Consider the following 23,007-nt stretch of genomic DNA (forward strand, 5'->3'; position numbering starts at 1 on the left):
ATGCTCCAATCGTTAGCGATTTGAGAGTTTGCAGCGTACCACGTGATCATCGGTAAATATAAACACGTTTTACAGAATGTGATCAGTTTTAATGCAATTCCATCTTTAATGTATAATAAGTCATATACATTTCGGGATTATTAAAAATTAAGATGTAAGATACTGGCATATATTTCTAATTACATCCTTGACTTCATATTATTATTTTTACAATTTGAAAGAAGATTATGTCAGTTCCAATGTTTTTTACCATATATTTATGATTCGTACCACTTGGACTTCTTTAATTCTATCGACTTTAATTTATTTTTATAATTATTTACAAGTCTATCCAAATTCATATCTGCGGCTTTTACTTTCATCTTCTGTTTTGACTGTAAAGAAGATACAAAATTAAAATACTAGTAAAAAAATAACAATAAAATGTGCATTATAAATTAAGAATACTAACTTTTACTTCGTTTTTATTTTCTCTTCTATTTCTTCGTTTCTCTTTCAATTTTTGAGAAGACTTTTTCAATTTTTTCTCTTTTTTCACTGACTGATGATGTACTGCAGCTTGATTTTTTAATTTGAACTTCGATCGCATTTTATTTTCACCAGGCTTAGCAACCATTCCTACAAATGGTTTTTTTCTTGGCTCATTATTCTCGATTTTACTCGAATTTCCGAATTTGGATTTCTTCAACAGAGGTCCCTCGTTCGTTTCTTCTCCTTTCCTTTTTGCTTTGTTTCCTGGCCAAGTAGGATTGTTTTCACGACTCTTTTCAGTTCTCTTCTGTCTAGCATTCAGCATAACTCGATTTTCTATTGAAAAGGATACTATCGGTCGCTACAGAAATAATCAAAGCGTTATAAATTAAAATTCATAGAAAGTATGTAATAAATTTAAAGCAAAAATACATACTCTCTTCGGATTAAAGATCTTTGGATTATTGTTTATATTTCTCAATGCTTCGAGTGCATCCTCGTGTCTTGTAAACGAAATGAATCCATGTTCTTTGGACTTGCCTACTCCTTTCATGTCGACATTTCTGAGATCTCGCATGACCCGTGCCTAAAACAATTAGTTTAATCATTTCTATTTCATAGCAATTGCTCATGTAAAAAGTATCCTACGTAATTTGACCAAAGACATATTCAAGTTAGTTGAGACACTTTGTGCAATACACTTGAATTTAAAGATACCTCTCTAACGATTGCTCCTGTAGGTGCATAACGTTCAGCGATTTTTCTAAGTTTTGCATCGTCTAATGTAGATGGTAGATTATGAATGATGAGCCTACTTCTAGACACGAACATGTGTAAATTGCGCAATATCTGTGACTTCCATTGCTCCATTTGCAATCGTTTCGCCATATCTGTTGCCGAAACTCCACTGGCAGCTGCACTCCCTGCCATTATAACTAAATAATAAATTAATTATATAGTACAAATGTCTTTAAGAAAGTATAAAAACAGTGTAGATTAAAATTCTTGTAAGCAATACCGCCTTCTTTCACAAGGTACAGATTCCGAGTATCTTTATATTTCAGTTGCTTCGACTTCGCTTTACTTTCAATCTCGTTTCTGTCTATCGCTCTTTGCGCTTCCATTATCTGATCATCTATTTCCAAACCCGTTCCTGCGGCCAAACACTTCTCAGCATCTTCAATGTTCTGCAATCAATTTTACAGTAAAAGTCCCATAATATACTAAATGTAAGAAGTGAATATCTACCTTAAATTTAACAAATGCGGTGCCCTTTGAGTATTCAGTAAGTGGATCTATGCACACGAGAGCATAATAAACGGGTCCAAATTGTTGCATGAATTCCTTTAATTGCTCGTTCTTCACAGAGAATGGCACGTTTTTTAAAAAGATCGTCTTTCCCTCAGAAACGTCATGCGACTCATAACGTGGCCGTTTTTGTTCTTCCACATCATTTTCTTTCTCTATTTCTTTTATATCTTCTTTGTCATCTTCAGGTAATTCCTCATCAATGGTTTCGTCCTTATTTTCTAGTTCAGTGTTTACCTCTTCATCATCGTTGTCAGATTGATCTGATTCTGATGAAGCCTCTACATGTTCTCTATTGCTGTTAAATGAAATTTCCATAAATCTATATTTTAGAGAAAATATTAATCAAATTTAATATTACTAAGTATATTACTCACCTACTTACTTCTTCACTTGAATTTGATTTCTCTGCAGTTTCTGCAGCAGGTGTGTCTTTAGTGTGGCTATCTTTCTCAACCTTCAATTTTTCTCCATTACCTTCCTCAACTTCCACCTTTCCTTGATTTTCGTCTATGTTATTATCATTTATGGCAAATTTATTTTTAGGAACTGCCCAATCAACCACCATGAGTCTATTAAGAAGCGGTTGCAGATTTGCATAATGTATAGCTTTCGCTGCACTTTGCACAAGCTCAAATTGCAAGAATGCACAGCCAACGTTTTTTCCATCATTTCGTTTTAAGATGTTTACATCTTCTATTGCTCCATACTGAGAAAAATATTTTCTTAGATGTTTCTCAGTGGCCTGAAATGAATTAAACCACGCTGTATTAACGAAACTAAAGAAAATGTAATTATTTGAAAACTTTCCCTTACCTCAAATGATAAATTTCTTATTACTATCCTTGCTCTTCTCTTCCTGTTTTTTTCCTTCGCTAACTTTCTACGTTCGTTCCTTATCTGTACTGTTTCCTCTTTTTTAGAAAGATCTTTTTCTTTCTTTATTGGCTTCAATTCTTCCTGTTTTACTTCCTCTGCTTCTTGATCACCTTCTTCATCTTGATAATCTTCTTCTGCTTCTTGATCATCTTCACCTAGATCAAAATCTTCACCTAGATTAAATTCTTTCCTTACATTGACTTCGTTATTTTGGTTATCTTCCTCATCTTGATTCACTGCTTCATCTACATTTTCTGCAGCATCCTTTTTTAACTTTTCACAGTATTTAGACTTTGAAATAGCCCAACTACTGTTTATTACTCTGCCTGAAATAAAATTTTTCTAACTTAATGCAATTGATAAATAATATTACAGAGACTATAAGAATATTTTATTACCAAGGAATTCCTTTTTATTTGTGTTAAATATTGCCTTTGATGCATCTTTTAATTGTTTAAACTGAACAAAGCAGCATCCCACAGGTGAACCATCAGCACGTTTTGGAAAATTTATTTCTTCTATCTGACCAAATGGCTCATACAACGTTTTAATATCCTCTGTTGTTGCCTGTCAGTAAAATATAAATATGTTTTAATCTCATTTCGGTTTTTATAATCCGTCATCATAGAGTATACTCACCTTAAACGAGAGATTACGAATAATAATTCTGGGCTTTTTATTGTCATTTGCATTGTCACTTGAGCTCTGTACTGATCTACTAGCTTTCTGTGTCTTTATTTTCTTTCGATAAATCCAAGAAAGTTTCTTTTTGTCGCCTTTATTCGCTGTCGAATTAGGAATAAACGTAAATTAGAATATTGTAATTAATAACTTTATTCAAAACTTAAAAGTTGATATAAACATGATGTTATTACTTACTATACTTTGTATTCCGCATATTGAACCAATACTTTTACAATAATGCAGTAGAATGTCTAATTATTTACTGTAATAAATATATTCCAATATTATATAGAATATACTATATATAATGGTAGATAAATCTTTATAAAATGCAAATTATTTAATAAATTCACATGGTGCAAGTTATACTTGTTTAACTTGAGGTTATGTTGATCAATGGTGACCGCGTGTACTACTTGTCTAGATGACGCACACCTCACCTCCAGCACACTACCAGGCCGCAGCTATTTACACCATAGTGAGCGAAGCGGGGACAACCAGCTTAATAGCATGAATCAGGTAGAGAAATCTGATTGGTTGACGGTTCACAGCTAAACAGTGCTGCCAGAGGAAGTGGCGAGTGAGCAAGAGAGTACGATATCAGCCCAACCACAAGCAAAACAAGTCACAAATTGAAACTGAAATTCAAATTGAAGTTGAAGTTGAAAATAATCCTGACATAACTTTGACATAACCCTGACAAATTTGTCAGCGTTATGTCAGGATTATGTAAAGGTTATGTCAACATTATTTTCAACTTCAACTTCAATTGTGTAGTCTACAATGAATGTGTAGTCTTTCTAAGGGGATAGAAAAACTAGAAAGTATTATTTAAAATGTAGCTTACGGATCTTTGAAAATGTTAATAATTGTAAAAATGATCGCCGTTTCAAGACGTTAGTAAATATGTTGGACTATGTGGTCGAGAATCCTACTGGGCGAAAAGTACAAGACGAATATCCCGCCACGTGTTTCAGATGGAGCGCCAGATGTATGGATGCGCGAAAAGAGTGAAACCGCAAGCACGGTAAAGTGAGACGTCCTAGATTTCTCGTCCGTGTAGACACACACATAGAGCCCGCTGGATTCGTCTGTCTCTCTCGATCATCTCCCGTTCTCCTTCTGAAGCAACTGCCCGGGTCTTGATGCGCATTAAAATGGTGGGGATAATAATGCTCACTATGGTGATGCACACACAGAATTGTTTACTAAGGTGAGATATGGCTGGGATAAATACTTTAAATATGTATGTGTATTATGTGCTTTGTAGAAAAATACAAAAGACATTTTAAAATTTTGTCTCAAATAGATGAAGGAAAATATAAACAATTTTCTCATTTTACTACCCCTTATTACTGATATTGATCAGTTAATTATTATTCAGTTAATTAATTATTATTGATTTTTTCAACATACATTTTAAATTTGCCGTCAAATCTAAATCAAGCCCATTATTACCAGAGGGCGTCAACTTTGTAGGAAAAATTGGTGGCACATTTTTTACTGCCACCTGAGTTAGCTACAAACTTTGACGAACTAAAATTCAAATGGCTGCCCACCCGCATGCGCATTTGGTGAAATGTGGTTGTACTATCAGGGGGACTCGACTAAAATTCAATATGGCGGTTTATTTAATTCTGGTTATGCCAAACAAATGTGCCACCTGTAATAAAATGTAGAAAATTCTCCCTTATTTAAACTCAATTCTAGTTGTACGCTTAGACCTCTTTTACATGGCGATTTGTGAGTCGCGATTCACGTTCAATACACTGTATTTGAAGTTAGATTCAAATGGGACTTGCGAGAATTGCCATATGAACACTCCCATTGAATTACACGTATAGTCGCTATCCATCAAACGCGAACAGCCGTGTAAAAGACGGCTGTTATACAGACCTGACAGACATTGCATCTTATGTATTTTTCTGTCTCAGGTTTGGAGCTTGGAGCGTTCTAACTATGTAATAATCCTTCTGTAATAACTTCACGGTGTAAGTGGATAACTTTCAATTAAATACCGTGTTACCGAAGTTAGGTAATGTAGAAAATTGTAATGCAGTCAAAAGTACATATATATACATACTGGCTTTTTAGTTGCAATATCTCGCCACCGTAGACACAACAGTGTTCTCATCTCATGCACAATATACACAATGATGCGCAATGGTTCCAACCATTCCGACATAAAAGAGTTAAGTTGACGTTTATCCTATTTTTCAGTTTCTTGGCTGTGGTTTTGTAAAATGAATACATTTAAACGGGATAAGAAGGAGGAGGAAGATGGTAACTATGAACATACGTACTTTACCTCTCTTATTAATGTCAATTTTAAGTTGTAATCGAAACTAAACGGGTCAGCCACATCCTTGTGACAGTTCCTACCGAACAGGTTGAGACGTCTTTTTCGTAAAAGTTCGAAGAAACAGTAGTATTCCTTCACTGAAATCTTTCCATCTGTATCTCTTACCCGAGTGACATTCAGATGGTCGATTTTATTATGTTTTACTTAACGTAATCTTTTTTTTTAGGTGGAGGGAATCCTTTCCAAAATTTGGAGAAGACAACTGTTCTCCAGGAAGCACGTACCTTTAATAATACACCAGTTAATCCAATAAAATGCGCGCACATTCTTACAAAACTATTGTACCTGTTGAATCAAGGAGAACAGTTAGGGACAATGGAGGCCACAGAAGCGTTTTTTGCTATGACCAAATTGTTTCAATCCAAGGATGTTATGCTAAGACGTTTGGTGTATCTAGGTATCAAAGAACTCAGTTCTTTGGTGGAAGATGTGATCATAGTGACCTCTAGTCTAACAAAAGATATGACTGGAAAAGAAGATTTGTATAGAGCTGCAGCCATAAGAGCTTTATGTACCATCACAGACGTTGGAATGTTAGCAGCTATTGAACGATATATGAAGCAAGCTATCGTAGATCGTTCCCCTGTAGTTTCTAGCGCAGCCTTGGTTTCCTCATTACATTTGACCAATGTATCTGAAGATGTGGCACGCAGATGGGCAAACGAAGCCCAAGAAGCATTAAACTCCAACAATGTAATGGTTCAGTATCATGCTCTAGGTGTTTTATATCAAGCTCGAAAATCTGATAAACATGCGGTAGTTAAGTTAGTTGCAAAACTTATGAGAACCAGTCCAAAGAGTCCTTATGCTGTTTGTATGTTGATTAGAATGGCATGTAAAATACTGGACGGAAGCGAAGAATTAGTAAGTTTCCTGGAATGCTGTTTGCGACAAAAATCGGAAATGGTGGTGTACGAGGCGGCGCATGGATTGGTGAACCTCACCAGAGCCGTTTCTAGGGAAATAGCTCCAGCCATTAGTGTTCTTCAACTGTTCTGCGGATCGCCTAAACCAGCTTTAAGATTTGCAGCAGTTAGAACGCTGAATAAGGTTACAATGCTCCACCCAGCGGAAGTCACAGCTTGTAACCTGGACTTAGAAAATTTGATCACAGATTCTAACAGGTCGATTGCTACGCTAGCAATCACCACTCTTTTAAAAACTGGTGCAGAAAGTTCGGTAGATCGATTAATGAAACAAATTGCTACTTTCGTATCCGAAATCTCGGATGAATTTAAGGTCGTAGTTGTTCAAGCCATAAGGTTAGTAACCAATGAACACGTTCCTCTTTAATTCGATGAGGTATAAGGAATCTCATTCGATTTCATTCTTCATTTGAATTTTTGTAGGGCTTTATGTCAGAAGTTCCCCCGCAAGCATGTGGTTCTTATGAATTTTCTGTCTGCTATGTTAAGAGACGAGGGAGGCCTTGAATACAAGGCAGCAATCGCGGACACAATAATTGCTGTTATGGAAGCAAACGCCGAGGCAAAGGAAGCAGGTCTGGCACATCTCTGTGAGTTCATCGAAGACTGCGAACATATTTCCCTCGCTGTCCGCATTTTGCATTTGCTAGGGCAAGAAGGACCAACTTCCAAGCAGCCATCCAGATACATCCGTTTCATTTATAATCGCGTGATCCTGGAGAGCGCCAGCGTTCGAGCAGCTGCAGTCACCGCATTGGCACGTTTCGCTGCTGCGTGTCCTCCATTGTTACCAAACGTGTTAGTCTTATTGTCACGTTGTCAGTTAGACTCTGATGACGAGGTTCGTGATCGTGCGGCTTACTATTGCGCCATACTCCAACAGCAAAGTGATCCCACTATTCTCCTACACTTGGTACAACCTCCCCATCTGTCCGTGCCTGGTTTAGAAATAGCCTTAATGAAATACGTGCATACATCCATGAATGAACCATTCGATATTTCTCAGGTAATCATATAAGCATTTCAGCGTACGTTAATATTTACAAATGATCGTCAGCATCTAATCGATGAAATTTTGATTGTTTACAGATTCCTTCGGCACAGACAGTGGACGAATTATTGAAAGCTGTAGATCAGATAGTTGACAAAAAACGAAGAAGTTTAATACGAGAACGATGCGTCATAGATCGGTTACTAGATATACCACAGTTGGAGGTGTTAATATGCAATTCGATACTAGTCAAATCATCGCCTGAATTCGATCTAACAGAATCGGAGACAGAATACCAAGTAAAGTGCTTCAAGCATACATTTTCGGATCTTGTTGTTTTAGAATTCATTTGTATAAATACGCTTCCCCATCAGTGTTTAGAAGATGTAAGGGTAGATCTTTTGCTACTTCATGAGGGGTAATTACATTTTTGTATACTTTACTCGAATAACAAAGTACAGAAAACATTTTCGATGTGACAATATTCTATTGATTTTAGTTATACGGTTGTCTGCGAAATTCCGTGTCCAACTCTACGTTATTATGAACCAGAAGCAACGTACACAGTATTAAAATATCCAAAAGATCTTCAAACTAGCATCACAACACTTCCCGCATCTCTGCGATTTACGGCTTATGACTTTCATCCTATCAGAGGGGGACTTCCACCATATAAGGACGAGTATATGGTGTGCCATTCTACTCTTTCTACTAGGAAAGAAAAAACAAATAGTCAATATTTGAGCGTATTCGCTTGTTTCTAGTTGGACATCGTAGAGTTGCCACTAGCTGATCAAATTCGAGGATTGTCAGAGCCGGGTATAGATTTCAATACTGCATGGGCAGCAGGCACTGCACAGGGATACACCAAATTGGAGGAAACGTTTGCTTTAGCATCTGCATCTAGCTTGGGGAGAGCCGTTCAAATTCTCACTGAATTTTTGGGCCTGGATCAGGTAGACCGAACGAATCAAATTCAATCGGGCGCCACTACGCACAATCTGTTATTGGGTGGTTATTTCAGAGGTGATAAAGAAATTCTTGCACGTGCAAGATTAGCATTATCCGGCACTCAAGTGACAATGCAATTAACGGTTCTATGTTCAGATCCGGACGTTGCAGAATTAATCATTTCTTCTGTAGAATAATTCGAAACCTAAGTGTTTCATCATACTTCGGAGTCAGCGAGTCTACATATATGCATATAACGATAATCTATGTCATCACTCATCATCATTTCGATATTTTTAGTATTATAAGAATAAGATTACATTAACAAAAAAACACGGAGCTATTATTAGCAGTTTCTATTTCTACATTTAATTATAAAACTATATTTTAACTGAGTCCGTTAAGATCTTCATTATTTAATTACGTATGCGTACATAGGGAGATGTTTTGTTGTATGACCCGCTGTATCTTATAATCAATCCAACATTAAAATGAATGTATTTCGTCATGTTACTTTATTACGTGACACACATTAAATCTGTACATATTTCATCTGTAAAAAAGGAAAAAAAGACTGTTTTTTTAAGAAACGCTTGCATTTGTTTTGTGTACACCTTTATTGTGTAATTAACATACACATCAAGCTATTGTGCAATTCAAGCGCACGTGATCAAATGGAAAAAAATCGATCATATTAGTACCCGGAATATTTTGCAAAATGGATGTATTGACGTGAAGGTCATCGTCAACTTTTTGATATTGTTTATAGTAGAAAAACATCCTATTATCAACAAATCCCATATTACAGTATAAAATCGCATGAAAAATTTTTTATGCGTTTATCATGTTGAAAACGTATGAAAAAAAAATTGTCATATATGAAAATTAGTTATTCAAGCTAGATTGTTTTCATTGATAATATGATAAAGCAGAAACTTCCTGCACAAAAGTATCGTACGATAAAGGCAAAGATCTTTTAGCACGCACATAATATTTCTGTAATTTCGTTTTGTCAATCATGCTTCAAATGAACAAAAATAGAATACTTTTAAAATAACTAAAACTTTCTTCGAAAAACAGTATCTCACTCTCACTGATCACAAATGGGACTTTAAGAAAAGGAAGAATTAACAATAATTGATGTGATATTTTTTAAAAAGTCCCCAAAACCTCTTTTTATGGATCATTGTGCAAAATGAAAATTGTCCGCGTAAGTTGCAAATAATAAAAATAGTATTTTTAAATTCTCCTAAAGCTTTGACTATTACTGTATATTTGTTGAACAAGGCGCAGAATTATTATAAACACCGTCGATAGTGCAATTGTGAAAGTGGTCAAAGGGTAACAATGTGTGTGAGATAATTGTTGAAAAGACTACTTATTTTTTCGCTGATAATAAATAATAAATTAATAAATACTATTATATAATACCTACTATAAATAGATAATAAATATAATAAACATAAATAAAAATAATAAAATAATAAACAAAATTGTGTTGAAAAGAATATTTGCTTGCATTCTTTGAATGCGTACATAACCTTGACATAACCTTAATCGAATCTGTCAGAAGCGAAATCCGTTTTAGAATTTTCACATACTTTTCAGAAATCCAAGAATTACGGATACAATGATACGTCTATATGAGAAATGTATTGTGCACAATTGTCAAGCTTACCAAGGAATTGTATGTTTCCACTTTTTCTTCCAATTTGCCAGCCAGCCACATTCTTTCTTCACGTTTTAAAAGCAGGTCTAGCACATCTCTGCGAGTTCATCGAAGACTGCGAACATATTTCCCTCGCTGTTCACATTTTGCATTTGCTTGGGCAAGAAGGGCCAACTTCCAAGCAGCCATCCAGATACATCCGTTTCATTTATAATCGCGTGTTCTTGGAGAGCGCTGCAGTGTCCATTGTTACCAAACGTGTAAGTCTCATTGTCACGTTGTCAGTTAGACACTGACGACGAGGTTCGTGATCGTACGGCTTACTATTGCGCCATGCTCCAACGGCAAAGTGATCCCACTATTCTCCTACCCTTGGTACAACCACCCCATCTGTCCGCGCCTGGTTTAGAAATAGCCTTAATGAAATACGTGCATACATCCATGAATGAACCATTTGATATCTCTCAGGCAATCATATAAGCATTTGAGCGTACGTTAATATTTACAAATGATCGTCAGCATCTAATCGATGAAATTTTGATTGTTTACAGATTCCTTCGCACAGACAGTGGACGAATTATTGAAAGCTGTAGATCAGACAGTTGACAAAAAACGAAGAAGTTTAATACGAGAACGATGCATCATAGATCGGTTACTAGATATACCACAGTTGGAGGAGTTGATTTGCAATTCGATACTAGTCAAATCATCGCCTGAATTCGATCTAACAGAATCGGAGACAGAATACATACATATGCAGACGCATTCCCGCCATTATGAGCGAAGCCAAGCTGATCGCAAGCGAACCAGCGAACTGCAGTTTGCAGCTATATTGGACATAAGCAGTAAGCCATATTATTTTTATTTTCCATAATCTCTTATATCTATAATATTCTTTTACATTGATCCGTTCTATCATCGATAACATAGCAGCATGGACATTGAAGTCATGAGCAGCGAGGACGTCGGAGCGGATAAATCAATTTAATAAACACGTGTACGTATATACTTCATTAGAAATGGATTTTTTGCTGTATACCACTATAAAATGGAAAAAACAAATTTTGTTTCCTATATTAATTTTTAACTTTGATCATTTTCCTTTCCCCTGTGTTATAATGTATTAAGTACATTTTTTCGAAATTAGGTTATATATATACCATTATTTTGCTTTCTTTAGTTTGTACGATGGTGTACATAACTATTTAAAAAAAATGTACTTAATATTTTGGCTCTAGAATCAAAAATTTGAATTACCGCTTTTAAACCGCCATATTGAATTTTAGTTCGTCGAAGTTTGTAGCTAGTTCAGATGGCAGTCAAAACAGTGCCCCAAAAACTTACTAAGAGTCGAGCCCCCTGATTACTGCCCTCCGATTGATCATATAAAGCAAGAACTATGAATTTGATATAGATAATGAAACTAAGACAAATAATGAAGTGCAGACATTTTCCATGATAACGCAATAGGATTGGATAAACTACATAAAATTGAACTATAATAAATTAATAATACACTTGCCATAAACAATTCTATACACATTAACTATCAACTTCAATACAAAGGTGTACATAGAATGCAAAATGAACATTTTTTTAAATTTTGCAACATTGTTAATTGCACGCTGCATAATCGATACACGCATTACACATTACAAACTCCGTGATTACAAAGTACACTATAATTTATATATAGAAAGGATGAAAGTAGCAACGGACACTTTGTAATGAGAATCAATCTCAGTCGCAAAGTGATCGTTTGGCCAGTTTAAAAGAATTTGATTCAACGAAAATAGACGCAGAAGCGTCGAAAGTTGTCCATTGAGAGAACAACGATTCGAAGAGGAAACGATCTGTACGAGAGACCTACGAATTTAATGGACGAGCATCGAATATCAACGGTGTATCGATATAATAATAAAAGATGCGAGAAGCGGACATAATCTGTCTCCGTCAGATTGGTCGCACAACAAAATTCGCTCGTGGAAAGGTTTCAAATCGGACGGAAGTAGAATCGATACTCCAGAATTCGATAGTGGCGAAAGTATGGCCGAAAGCGGATTTTCATTTCTGCTAAAGACAAAACAGCAAACAACACAGTGAAAACGATTATTATGACCGAGTTAAAAGTACTTTATTTCCTCCTCTTGTTAACGTTTTTCGAACTGACGTCACAAATTCGACCGTCCTTACATGGACACAATAATGGTAAGAGCGTATTTACGCTATTTTAACGTTCTTTGCTTCCACTGCAGCGATACACAGTCGAAACGATGCGAGTGCATTGTTAGTTTACGCAAAGTCTGATGTTTTTAATGTGCATCAGGATTTTTCCGCTTCGACGTTTCGTTTCTCATTTTCCAAAGGTCAAGAAATTGTCATTTTATGTGGCTACTAAACGTCTACAAGGCAAAAAAATATTGATGTTTTTGTGTACAGTGACAACAATTTTCTATGTCATTAGCGCATAAAGACATTTTCATTTATACAGGGAATCATAACTTTCTTTTCCTAATTCTCTTAACTACCCATTAAATAGTTCTATATGGTTGGATTGTATTCATTTAGTTGTGCTGACAGAAATCTGCAACTTCTGTGACAACATTGTGTAATGTAACATCTTAATGTTATCCACTGTATGTTTATTGGATATTTAAGAAAGTTTGGACAATTTTTCTGTCAATGATAAACTCCAACAGAAATTCTGCTGTCATTCACATAAAATTACTTTGTTAAATGAAGAAATGTTCCTAGAAAATTCTGATGCCTTAATAAATAAAAGTTATATTTGAATTTAGCACAAACTTTTCCATTGCCTGATATATTGCAAAAGATAGATTAGATTAGATAGATTAGTCTTATAAAAAATGACTTTGCTGTTTTACTTAAGAACCACAGTTGTTTTTTACACTATCCCAATATTATTATCAATAAATTAATTGAAAATTATGTTCTTCCTTTCAGCATTCGTACAAGATGACAATGATGTTCAATACCTATTGGACAACATACCTATGTCTGTGCATAAGGTCAGTTATATTACCTTTCTTGTATTTAAATAAACTTATTTAGTAATGATTTTATTGAGTAATTTATTTTCTAGGAGTTTACCAATACAGTGCATGGGGCTGGGTAAGCATAATACTCATTAAAATAATGGTGAGTGGAAGTAGGAAAGGTTTTCATTACAAATTTCCTTCCTTACTCTTGAAACATATATACATACTATTGTAGTCTCATGTTGATGATTTGATTATGTGCAGATACATAAAAACAATTTTTTATAAAACTAAAAATAAATATAACTCAAGAATTATTTTTCTTTTTGTAAATTTAATAATACAAACAATAATAATATCTTATAAAACAATCGTTCACGAAACTTTATTATTTGCATCAGTAATTTAATCATTATATATATAATAATATCATTTATATATATAATCATCTCATCATAGTACAATATCTGAACAATGCTTTAGAATTCTAAACACTGCTTTACTAACTGTGGTCACTTATACTAATTTTTCTTGTACCTTTCCTATTTTCAATTTCCACTATTAGAAGTACATGTAATGATTCCTATCATATTTATTCAAATTTTTTAACTATCTTTTAAGGGATGCCCCATCTGATGAAGACAAAGCACAAGATGCATTGTCTCATGTTTATTTCCAACCACATGTTCTGGACTTCAAAGAAAGGTGAGCAGACTGTTAGTAGTAATTATACTATTGCAAATAGATCTTCATACAATGGATTTTTTTTTCATAGACAACTTGGTATACCCCACCAAGAAACTGTGGTCTTGTTTAATAAAGATCACAACAAAACGATCCATCTTTTATCGATTTCTGGAAATACACGACATTTCCATTCATCGTTCTTTCGAAGTAAAGTAAGTCTTACTTGATATACAAAATAAAATTCTTCAAGTTAATTTGATCAGAGATTTGAAAATCTTTATGCCGTAATACAAAAAAATAAAAATGTAACTATCATATAGTTTGTGCGATTTATGTATGTACAAACAAAATAATTTAATCTAAAAAGCAGAATATGATGAGATGTTAAGAGTACAAATAATTATTATAATTTAATTTGCATAGGTAATACCACCACTTGGGAACACAACATTTGATGTTGTTTTTCTCGGTCGAGAAGAAGGCGACATTGATACGCATCTTTTTATACATACTACGGATGGAACTGTAAAATACCAAGTAACTAATTCAAGACACCTTTAATTCCATAACTTCAATGATTGTTTCTTTTGCTAATATTAAAATCTACTGTTTCAGGTAAAAGGAATAAGTGTCAGTAGTCCTTATCGACTGAGACCTGTAGTGGGCGTTAAATTACCTTTAAATGCAACATTTACTCCACTTATATATATGCACAATCCACATGCAGAAGCTTTACAAGTATATACATATATATTCCCTACTAAAATACAGTTATTTCATTATTTTGTTTGCTTATCTTTAAATTGTATTTCATTTTATTTTTAAAGGTTCTAGAAGTATATAGTAGCGGTGGAGAATTTCAGCTAGAATTACCATCAGGAGAAGCGGAAGGTTCGCGTGAGCTATGGGAAATTCCACCATATCAAACAAAGCCTATCATAAGACTACATTTTAATGCTTACACAGAGAAAAATCATACCACGTATATTAGGTCTGTAGTTTTGCATTGTCCTCTATGTTTGAACAAAATTGTTTGTACTATTCTTCAGATAAAATGGACATCTATTTTTTGACTATTTGAATTACAGGCTTAAAGTAAACAATACTTCGGAAGTGCTTGTTGTAACAGTCGAAGTCGAAGTAAAAAGTGGGTCTGGTCTTCATTGGGGTGGAAGCTCTGGTGTAATCAATTTAGGTATGGGTGGTTCGTTACAGCCGCCCATTCAATACCCCATTGCTTTGAAGAATTCAGCAAAGAAACCAATTAAAATTATGGTAAACATTTTTCATATTTTACAATTGTTTATCTTTATATTATCGTTCTAACTGGTATACTATTTTTATCACAGAATATAATTAGCACGCCGGTGTCCAAAGCGTTGAAACTTCACTTTGAGCAAGCGATAATTCCAGGAGACACCGACATACCTATTGCGATTGGAGCACTAATTTATGACTGTACGTGGCTTAACGTCACATGTGGTAGGTTTCAAGTTATTTTCACACAATGTTTATGGGTATATATTTGTCTTTTAGGGAAGACTGGTTTAGAGCTACAACATTTTAAAGGAAAACTAGTAATTAAAGCAATAGGTCCTGGCGGTTCTAATCAGAAACTAACAATACCATGGATAGCACAAGTTCTACAGGGTGGTCTAGAAGTAAACGCATCAATTACGCATTATTGCTCTCTTCAATCCAATCAGGCGCGAAATTTTAGCGTCGTTAATAAATTTAAATTACCGTTAGCTATCACGAATGTCACAATGTCAACGCATGTGAAGTCACTGTTCACGGTAAGCATTACTAAAACTCCTAAAATCACTTACTTTCAGAAAAATTGTCACATAAATAATCTATTTTCCATGAATTTTTTTAGATAAAAAATTTTATTCCAAGGGTGATAAAGCCAGAACAGAAGGTTAATATTTTTTCATTACAACTTGCCAAAGATAGGAAAACAGATAATGTGAAAATGGAGTCGTCGATTTTGATTCATTCAAATGTATCCGTGACAGAAGTTCCATTGCTCAGTTACGATGGAAAAGTGAGGAAAATTATTCCAGAAGAAAGGGAAACCGATGAAGGCACGATGAATTTTGGTACAGTCAGCAGCGGGACTGAAAGCGAAGCTATTTTTGCTCTGGAAAATCAAAATCCTATTAATATAGACCTGCACGGATGGGGTGTGAATATGCCTGGAGCAGTGTTGGAGCTCATGGGATGCCATAGGGGCCCAGCCGATTTTCTGGACAAAGAACTTCGCAATATAACTGTGTGCAGTCATACTGGCAATGTACGAACATCACATTATATTTTGATCTAAATTTAGTATTTTAAAAAACTATATATTGAGAAGTATTCCTCACACAATTACAGCAATACATAAAGCCTGGTTACTTAGCGATCTTCAAGATTAAAGTGAAAACTCCAATGGTCGAAGAGGACACCATTGTGGGCGATGTTTTTGTTAGGACCACCTATGAAAGATTTATTTTACCGGTTTACATGCGAGTGGCATACGGGAGACTTTCGTTGAAGAAACTTATTTTTACTGATTGTTTCCCTGTGAGTGATCAAAATATCTTTTAAGATGAACAAATTCTCAATAGTTTGTAAAATTGTATTTCTATACAGGGATCGATTTGTGTACAACAAGTAAAGGTGTATTCGACGTTCGTAAGACCCATGCAGGTGACTCGACTTGCACCTGTTTACAAGGATAATAGAATAAAGTATATTCCCTTGGAGGAGGCATCGATGCCAGTTATAACAAAAGGCGAAAGTTATGTTGGATCGGTTAGGATCGAACAGTCAATGACTTGTAAACATCACTGTTATTTAGGTCTATCGTTGGACACTAATGGTAAGCATTAAAATAATGCAATCTTTTTATGATATTACAATAGTTTAATAACACAACGTTCTATTATAGCTGGCAAACAGTGGATAAACACTTTGGCTCTCCCATCGCACACAAGAGACTCCGATTTGAATTTGTTGAACACAAAATATACGCGTTTCCTTAACTCGACGGGCGGTCGTTCATGGGAGAACATAACAATGCGTCTAGACACTACCGAAGTTCGCGGGCACAAATTTTACTTGAACATTAAACCGTATTGGCCCAGTCTATTGACTGGTTTCGGTAACAATAAGAATAAAGTCGTTGTGGTATTTCCATTAACGCAAGTTGGAAATACGTCTTACAGATCAATTAAAGTGTACAATCCTGGTGCCAGTCCTTTGTTTATACAGTTGGTAATGGATTGGAATTATCCGCAAGGAACGAGGCTGTATCATTCGTTACCAGCCAAGTATGTAGCTTTCAATCTTTTGTAAAGACCGTCGATTTACAAAATATCTAATGTTATGTCTGTTCTCAGATTTAAATTCGCGTGCGTAGATTGCGGGACTGCAGTTGCGGAGGAGTTTAAGTTAGAGGAGAATGTAGAGGAAAGAGAACAGTTTGAAAAACAATGGGATGTTTCGGTAACACCTGGATCGATTCCTTTATACTTGAAACGTTCGGAGTCGAAAACAATACGAGTGTCATACACTCCCTTCTCTCCTACTTTATCGTCCGCTCTTTTATACATTAGGTACACTGTTTGTTATTTTCCACCGAAGAGCAAATATTATAACAGATATAAGACAAATTAGCTAAGTCAATTACTACGAATTCTGTTGTTTAAAGACATTATTTTTCTTTTAGGAACAACATGACGATTTTGGAGGTATTACGTGTGATGGGTCAAGGGGCAAATGCACAATTCAGATTTGGAAACCGAAAACCAGGTTCCACTACACCCTTACTTTTCGAACTCGCCGACAAACACCTAAAAGATTGCGAACGTATGTACGTTTCTTTACCTTGGCGCTACTGTTTAAGCAACACACAACATCAATAAGTTTTATTCTCTACAATATGACTAACCACCGTTTTCCAAACATTTCCGATCATTTGTAAAAAAAGATTATTTAAATAAATTTTAGTCTCAATCAGGGTAACCTATACTGATATTTTACTTCTTAATCACAGGAGAACGATTTAAAAGGAATCCTGTGCCCAACCTAACAGTAAAAAGGTCATTCATGGCCAGAAACACGGGAGAACTTCCAATAGAAATATACGACTTTTTCATAAATGGTCTCCGCTGCGAGGGTTATGGATTCAAAGTACTAAACTGCATGCCATTCAGCCTTAACCCTAACGCAACCAAGAAGATAGAAATAGCTTTCACTCCAGACTTCACATTGTCGCGAATCGAGAGAAAGCTCGTGATATCCACAAGCTTAGGGTCGGACAACGATATAGAGAATGGCATGGTAACCCTAAATTTACTGGCGACCCTTCCACCGTATTCTTTGGAAGACTGTAGAGCCGCATTAACAAGACCCTCGTGGGAGTATGGAGTCCAATGGGCAGCTGTGAGCCTCTCGTCAATCTTATTAATCTGTATCCTCGCTATTTCGTTCCTTGAAGCGGACCGAGTGCTAAGAGGGGCTCTAGCTAGCTTCTCTAGAGAGAGTCCAATGCAGCCTCCTTTTGATTTAAGATTACTGTCGCACATACCAGTGCATTCGACACCAGTTGTACCTTTAAAAGAGAAGTTAATAAACGAAGAGAAGCAGAAAACAACAAAGAAAGAGGACACGTATCCAGATTGGGCGCTGATGAATGTGAAGAAGTACAAAGAGAAGGAAAATACGCAGAAAGGGCTGAAGATTCCGGACTGGTCCGCAGATGAAGAACGCAGGTTCAAACTGGACACCGAGACGAAGGACTTGCTGTCATTCAAACGCTGTGACGAGTTGTCTTTAGATAACAGTAGTAATGTGATGAACAATATTGCGCTCGGGGCTAAGAAAAGGAACAATAGGAAACAGAACAACGTGCAAGAAGTGCAGACGGATAATTGTCTGTCTGAGACAGTGTTTCCGGACATCCAGGTACCGCAAGAGAAAAAGTATAGCATGAACACATACATGAAGTCGAGTCCTGTGACTACTAGGAAAGGGAAGGCTAATCAGATAATCAAGGAGGAAACGAAACTGGTGGATCATGAGGTTCAAGTTGACACAACGGGTTTGCTGAGCAATACCCGGAACAGTAAACTGGATAGCAAAAGGAAGCAGAACTCGGTTGGGAATAGCAATAATAGTCACGTTTCGTTCAAGAAATTCGAGTCGAATAACAGTCATAGGAGTGTTCAGCTTTCTGAAGAGGAGACGTCTTCTACCACGACCGAGAGCTCTGTTCAAGATGATCCACCGCCGTGCAAAGTACGGCAATTGATTTTTATTAAAAGCTTTCTCCACCGTGGAAAAGTTTCTATTAAGGTTTTCTCTGTTGTAGAACTTTGATCAACCGTGCGGAAAGTCTGAGAAGCTACAAAGAAAGCCGGTGACCAAGAAAACTAAACCGCAATCGATTACGCCTGTGCCATGTGTGGACTATAGGGATAATTATGAGGGGGACTGCGACGATGACGAGTACGATAAAGAGAGGCATAATAATCCAAATAGGTGGAAAACGAGTACAACAAGATCAACTATAAAGCATCATATTCACTCGTCTCGCACTGTTGAGTCATCATGCAAGCTACCTCGACAAAACAAGAATCCTCCTAGAAAGGATAAAGGATCTCAGAAACGTCGTGGAATGGAAAAAACACATGCAAAAGGTATTCGATCCTCCATGTTATTCCTATATAACACTAACTAGAAGAAGTAATTGAAGCTTAATATTCAAATGTTCTTTTGCAGTAACATCGTTAAATGGAAGCACTAGCCAAAGAGAAGACTCGTCGCGAACATTAGGTGCAGTATCTGCTCCATTACCTCCACCCCCATCCTGCTGGGGCGAAAATCGAGCCAGATTTAGCGACGTTGTAGCAAGGAGTCCAGAGAGCATCTCTCCGTTCTCGAGCTTGAACAAGTTACACAAACCACAAACGACCACGCATACACTGTCGACAGTCTTCAGCAACGATACCAAAGATATAGATTATACTAAACAACAGTCGAGTCAAGAGTTGATGCAAAGCACGAACGAATACAGAATATTATCAAATTCCCCACCCCTCTGTGTTCAATCTATTGAGGAGAAGCCACTTAATCAGGATCCTCTGAAAATACAGAACACGTTACTGCATTCGAATAGCTATTTCATGAATGCTTTCACAGAACCGCCGGTAAATGACAAAATATTTGAATTACTTTAGATTGTATCATTCTTTCGATAGATCACGAGCAACCACATCATAGCTATGCAATTCATTTTTTACTATGAATTTAACTGTAATTTCAGTTTGAACGGGAATTGGTGCCGTACGATGATCTTCCAGAGACAGACGAACCCTTAATGGAACTGGAGAGTCCAGAAGAAGATACGCGATGTCAGTTATGGGAGGATAATAGTCCTGTATATAATTTATTATCAGATAACACGAGCGGGTATCAATTGGAATCATCGAAATCCGTTGAGAAGCCACCTTCGATGCTGGCGGACACATTAAGAGGTAAGAAACATGTCATAACTTTACAAATTTAATATCACAATTCAGCAACCAACATATTTGTATTGGACTTGCAGACAATTGGATGGCTGTTAAAACAAATTGGGAACCGTTATACACAAGGGCTGCAGTGGGGGAGGAAAGAAGTTGCGTTTGGGGTGTGAATACAGGTGGTGTATGGGCTGCAGGTCCATGGGGGGCAGCTACCCCACCTGTGAATTCACAACTATCCTCTTTGCCGATAGAGCCGGATACACAGGTAAAAAAAAACATTCAAGTGAAAACTTAAAATCTGTTTATACTGTCGATATACTTTGTTATTATCAAAGAAATGTAATTAATTAATTGAACTATGATTACAGGAAAGGTCTGGTTTCGATCCGTTTCGTTCTCTTAGTACAATATGGACACCGTCATCCACCGAATCATGGAAAAAGAAGCACGAAGACTAATTTTGTTCCCAAAATTCCCGATATTATACCTTGTGATATCGTAGACTTGGTTGAACGACTTTTTTCTTTTCTAATACGAGAAGTAATAACGTATTTATTAGCGACACTTTTGGTGATCGACAACGCTTAAAACGAAAAACTACTGGCTGGTTTTTGTTATTCTTCAATGGTTTTTGCGGATTTGTGATATTTTGTTGAATAGTACCTCGCATAATAACACCGAATAATTCGTTTCGGTCAAAATTACTTTGTACTTGTTAAATCTTCACGTTGTGACTTGTTAATCTGTGTTATTAATTGAGGCTTAAATGTGATACATTGAAATTCTTTTTGTTGATGAAGGATCGCACATTTAATATTTTTGTTTCTTTTTTTCTATTTCTCGGGACTTCAAGTTCGATCGATGCACTGGAAAAAAACGCATACCTGAATTCGAAGTGAGATTTTTTTGCAGCAATTGAAGCACAGATTAATCCAGAAGGCGAAATAAGGTATCTGGTTCATGAACTTTTGCCTCTCGGTTCTACCGTCTTCGTTTCTGTCGTACTTTCTACACAAAACGTATATAAAGAAAAAGGTGATCACAATACTCAGAGAACGTTGGTCTTTGGTGTTACACAAAATGAAGTAATAATTAAGTTACTTGGAACGAGTGAGAACTGTGATTTTTATAGTCTTGACTTGTAGAAATTTCTTCGGTAAGTTTTCAAAACATTTTACAAAGTTGTGATGTATACAAAACAAAATAAAAATGTGTACCTACACTTCAAGACTGGTAATTGCTGTGTTTTAATCGCGTGCGTCTTATTTTTACATAGGTCCGATTATTCGTTTTACATATGTGCTATTAAAGAAGTGAGATCGTTTACAACCAATAATTTTGTTATAAATATATATTCCTATGAATTTTCACATATTTCCAAAAAGCATGTCATTTAATTGCAATATCCTATTCAGTGGCACAAAGAATAAAATATATCACAATCGTGATTAAAACCATATTCCGTTAGTATAAAGTATAGAAATCTTATCACATCAAAGTATAAAATCTTATTCATGTAAAATATGTAGAAAAATTCTTTGCTACAAATTACAAAATCGTCTGCCTGCATCCAGATTTTGTTGTAGCGTTCATAACACGTGATTTAGTTTGTTGTAGTCGTTGGAGCAGCAACTACAATCGTAAACAACATTAGCATAATAAATTTCAACCTTTTACTTAACTTCTTCTTTTTACTGGCACCTACTATATTTTCACTTTCGATTTTTCTCTGTAACTTCTTTCTATTGATCGCTGAACTGCTAATTTTGGATTGTGATACATTTTCATGAAGTATTTTCTCCTTGGGTTTTTGTTGGGCCATTATCTTACTCAGAAGGAGTTGATTCTCCCATTCAATTTTTCTAAGCTCTTCATCTGTGAAACTCATGTTCTTCCTTCTACATTTGACTGCTTTCAATATAGTAGATTTATCATCAGACATTGAACTTCTACAACAACGTGAATTTACAATTTCTCTGTCTTGTATTGGGCTCTCACATTTTTCTTTACAGTCCTTTTCACACTCATGTTCAGTTTCTTTAGGTATATGAGATCCGTTCAAAGTTCTTGTTGTAATATTGGTCTCATCGGATGATTCGTCAGAGCAGAATGATTCGTTACTATATATCGAAACATCATCTATCATATTTCCTGCTATGTCTGCATCTTGTTGAACTTCGTTTGCAGTTGTGAAATCTTGATCATAAACATATTCTTCATCAGTATCTTCTTCATCCACTTCATGAATACTAGGAACATAATTGAAATTGTCCTTTGTCTGGGAGAACTGCTCTTGCACTATTTCATTCATCACCATCAATGTATATTGACACTCACAATTGGTTCCCATTACTTTTGAGCAACAAGGTAATAAATTGCACTAATAGAGATGAAAAGAAAAATTAATATTCGTACAAAGCTAACTCTAAGATATTTCCAAGTTACAAAAATCAAGTAATGAATGCTGTGTGTACATGCTTCTTCTGGTTGCCATGGCAAAACTGTGTCACAACAGTGGAGTATGTATATATTAAGTAAACATTATTAATTAATATATGAGTAGCA

The 23,007-nt window shown here is 35.7% G+C and overlaps 4 protein-coding genes and 1 long non-coding RNA gene across 9 annotated transcripts; 3 read left to right on the forward strand and 2 right to left on the reverse strand.

The window, feature by feature from the left end:
- Nucleotides 1–67: 67 nt before the first annotated feature.
- On the reverse strand, nucleotides 68–10,485 carry LOC117230106 (RNA-binding protein 28). Of its 3 annotated transcripts, none has more exons than XM_033487214.2 (12): nucleotides 10,251–10,485; nucleotides 3,538–3,604; nucleotides 3,298–3,443; nucleotides 3,057–3,225; nucleotides 2,596–2,984; nucleotides 2,157–2,524; nucleotides 1,720–2,077; nucleotides 1,490–1,658; nucleotides 1,189–1,406; nucleotides 908–1,057; nucleotides 452–832; nucleotides 68–374 (listed from the first exon to the last, which is right to left on the reverse strand). In XM_033487214.2, the coding sequence occupies exons 2-12, from the start codon at nucleotides 3,554–3,556 to the stop codon at nucleotides 258–260; spliced, it is 2,484 nt and encodes an 827-aa protein (XP_033343105.2). In that variant the 5' UTR covers nucleotides 3,557–3,604; nucleotides 10,251–10,485; the 3' UTR covers nucleotides 68–257. The 3 variants fall into 3 exon arrangements, with proteins under 3 accessions (XP_033343105.2, XP_033343104.2, XP_076380698.1); XM_033487213.2 differs by lacking the exon at nucleotides 10,251–10,485 and adding an exon at nucleotides 5,426–5,561; XM_076524583.1 differs by lacking the exon at nucleotides 10,251–10,485 and adding an exon at nucleotides 3,712–3,980.
- LOC117230105 (coatomer subunit gamma-like) lies at nucleotides 4,980–9,162 on the forward strand. Of its 3 annotated transcripts, none has more exons than XM_033487207.2 (7): nucleotides 4,980–5,333; nucleotides 5,563–5,625; nucleotides 5,871–6,966; nucleotides 7,054–7,636; nucleotides 7,720–8,039; nucleotides 8,121–8,310; nucleotides 8,386–9,162. In XM_033487207.2, the coding sequence occupies exons 2-7, from the start codon at nucleotides 5,586–5,588 to the stop codon at nucleotides 8,767–8,769; spliced, it is 2,613 nt and encodes an 870-aa protein (XP_033343098.2). In that variant the 5' UTR covers nucleotides 4,980–5,333; nucleotides 5,563–5,585; the 3' UTR covers nucleotides 8,770–9,162. The 3 variants fall into 3 exon arrangements, with proteins under 3 accessions (XP_033343098.2, XP_033343101.2, XP_076380697.1); XM_033487210.2 differs by lacking the exon at nucleotides 4,980–5,333 and having other exon boundaries at nucleotides 5,444–5,625; nucleotides 7,720–7,920; nucleotides 7,996–8,039; XM_076524582.1 differs by lacking the exon at nucleotides 4,980–5,333 and having other exon boundaries at nucleotides 5,444–5,625; nucleotides 8,386–8,577; nucleotides 8,646–8,773.
- A 119-nt stretch (nucleotides 10,486–10,604) lies between the features above and the next one.
- LOC117230110 (uncharacterized) lies at nucleotides 10,605–11,321 on the forward strand. The gene is made up of 3 exons (XR_004492711.2): nucleotides 10,605–10,731; nucleotides 10,793–11,086; nucleotides 11,172–11,321. It is a non-coding gene; the product is annotated as an uncharacterized LOC117230110 (long non-coding RNA).
- Nucleotides 11,322–11,935: 614 nt separating this feature from the next.
- Tmem131 (Transmembrane protein 131) lies at nucleotides 11,936–21,679 on the forward strand. The gene is made up of 23 exons (XM_033464897.2): nucleotides 11,936–12,449; nucleotides 13,206–13,270; nucleotides 13,345–13,373; nucleotides 13,862–13,945; nucleotides 14,016–14,139; nucleotides 14,351–14,464; nucleotides 14,543–14,665; nucleotides 14,755–14,918; nucleotides 15,016–15,202; nucleotides 15,277–15,385; nucleotides 15,464–15,723; nucleotides 15,807–16,223; nucleotides 16,307–16,495; nucleotides 16,565–16,793; nucleotides 16,863–17,244; nucleotides 17,314–17,529; nucleotides 17,643–17,782; nucleotides 17,970–19,213; nucleotides 19,287–19,614; nucleotides 19,697–20,124; nucleotides 20,241–20,451; nucleotides 20,526–20,707; nucleotides 20,811–21,679. Exons 1-23 carry the CDS (start codon nucleotides 12,356–12,358, stop codon nucleotides 20,898–20,900), a joined length of 5,409 nt encoding a protein of 1,802 aa, XP_033320788.2. The 5' UTR covers nucleotides 11,936–12,355; the 3' UTR covers nucleotides 20,901–21,679.
- Nucleotides 20,727–22,889, reverse strand: LOC117217367 (uncharacterized). The gene is made up of 2 exons (XM_033464925.2): nucleotides 22,148–22,889; nucleotides 20,727–22,074 (listed from the first exon to the last, which is right to left on the reverse strand). Exons 1-2 carry the CDS (start codon nucleotides 22,790–22,792, stop codon nucleotides 21,991–21,993), a joined length of 729 nt encoding a protein of 242 aa, XP_033320816.2. The 5' UTR covers nucleotides 22,793–22,889; the 3' UTR covers nucleotides 20,727–21,990.
- Nucleotides 22,890–23,007: the final 118 nt, after the last annotated feature.

The sequence above is a fragment of the Megalopta genalis genome, chromosome 9 (genome assembly GCF_051020955.1).
Source record: "Megalopta genalis isolate 19385.01 chromosome 9, iyMegGena1_principal, whole genome shotgun sequence".
Lineage (NCBI taxonomy): Eukaryota > Metazoa > Arthropoda > Insecta > Hymenoptera > Halictidae > Megalopta > Megalopta genalis.

What these genes read in the sequence shown, in the direction of transcription:
- LOC117230106 (XM_033487214.2), bottom strand. An exon ending in TTCGTAATCTCTCGTTTAAG is followed by an intron (nt 3,226 to 3,297) that starts GTGAGTATACTC and finishes TTTTACTGACAG; the next exon opens with GCAACAACAGAGGATATTAA. An exon ending in TCAAGTGAAGAAGTAAGTAG is followed by an intron (nt 2,078 to 2,156) that starts GTGAGTAATATA and finishes TTCATTTAACAG; the next exon opens with CAATAGAGAACATGTAGAGG.
- LOC117230105 (XM_033487207.2), top strand. Translation starts at nt 5,586, where the DNA reads ATGAATACATTTAAACGGGATAAGAAGGAGGAGGAAGATG. An exon ending in TAAGAAGGAGGAGGAAGATG is followed by an intron (nt 5,626 to 5,870) that starts GTAACTATGAAC and finishes CTTTTTTTTTAG; the next exon opens with GTGGAGGGAATCCTTTCCAA. An exon ending in AACCATTCGATATTTCTCAG is followed by an intron (nt 7,637 to 7,719) that starts GTAATCATATAA and finishes GATTGTTTACAG; the next exon opens with ATTCCTTCGGCACAGACAGT.
- Tmem131 (XM_033464897.2), top strand. Translation starts at nt 12,356, where the DNA reads ATGACCGAGTTAAAAGTACTTTATTTCCTCCTCTTGTTAACGTTTTTC. An exon ending in AGAAACCAATTAAAATTATG is followed by an intron (nt 15,203 to 15,276) that starts GTAAACATTTTT and finishes TTTTTATCACAG; the next exon opens with AATATAATTAGCACGCCGGT. An exon ending in TGGAGCACTAATTTATGACT is followed by an intron (nt 15,386 to 15,463) that starts GTACGTGGCTTA and finishes TTTGTCTTTTAG; the next exon opens with GGAAGACTGGTTTAGAGCTA.
- LOC117217367 (XM_033464925.2), bottom strand. Translation starts at nt 22,792, where the DNA reads ATGGGAACCAATTGTGAGTGTCAATATACATTGATGGTGATGAATGAA. An exon ending in AAATCGAAAGTGAAAATATA is followed by an intron (nt 22,075 to 22,147) that starts GTAGGTGCCAGT and finishes TTACGATTGTAG; the next exon opens with TTGCTGCTCCAACGACTACA.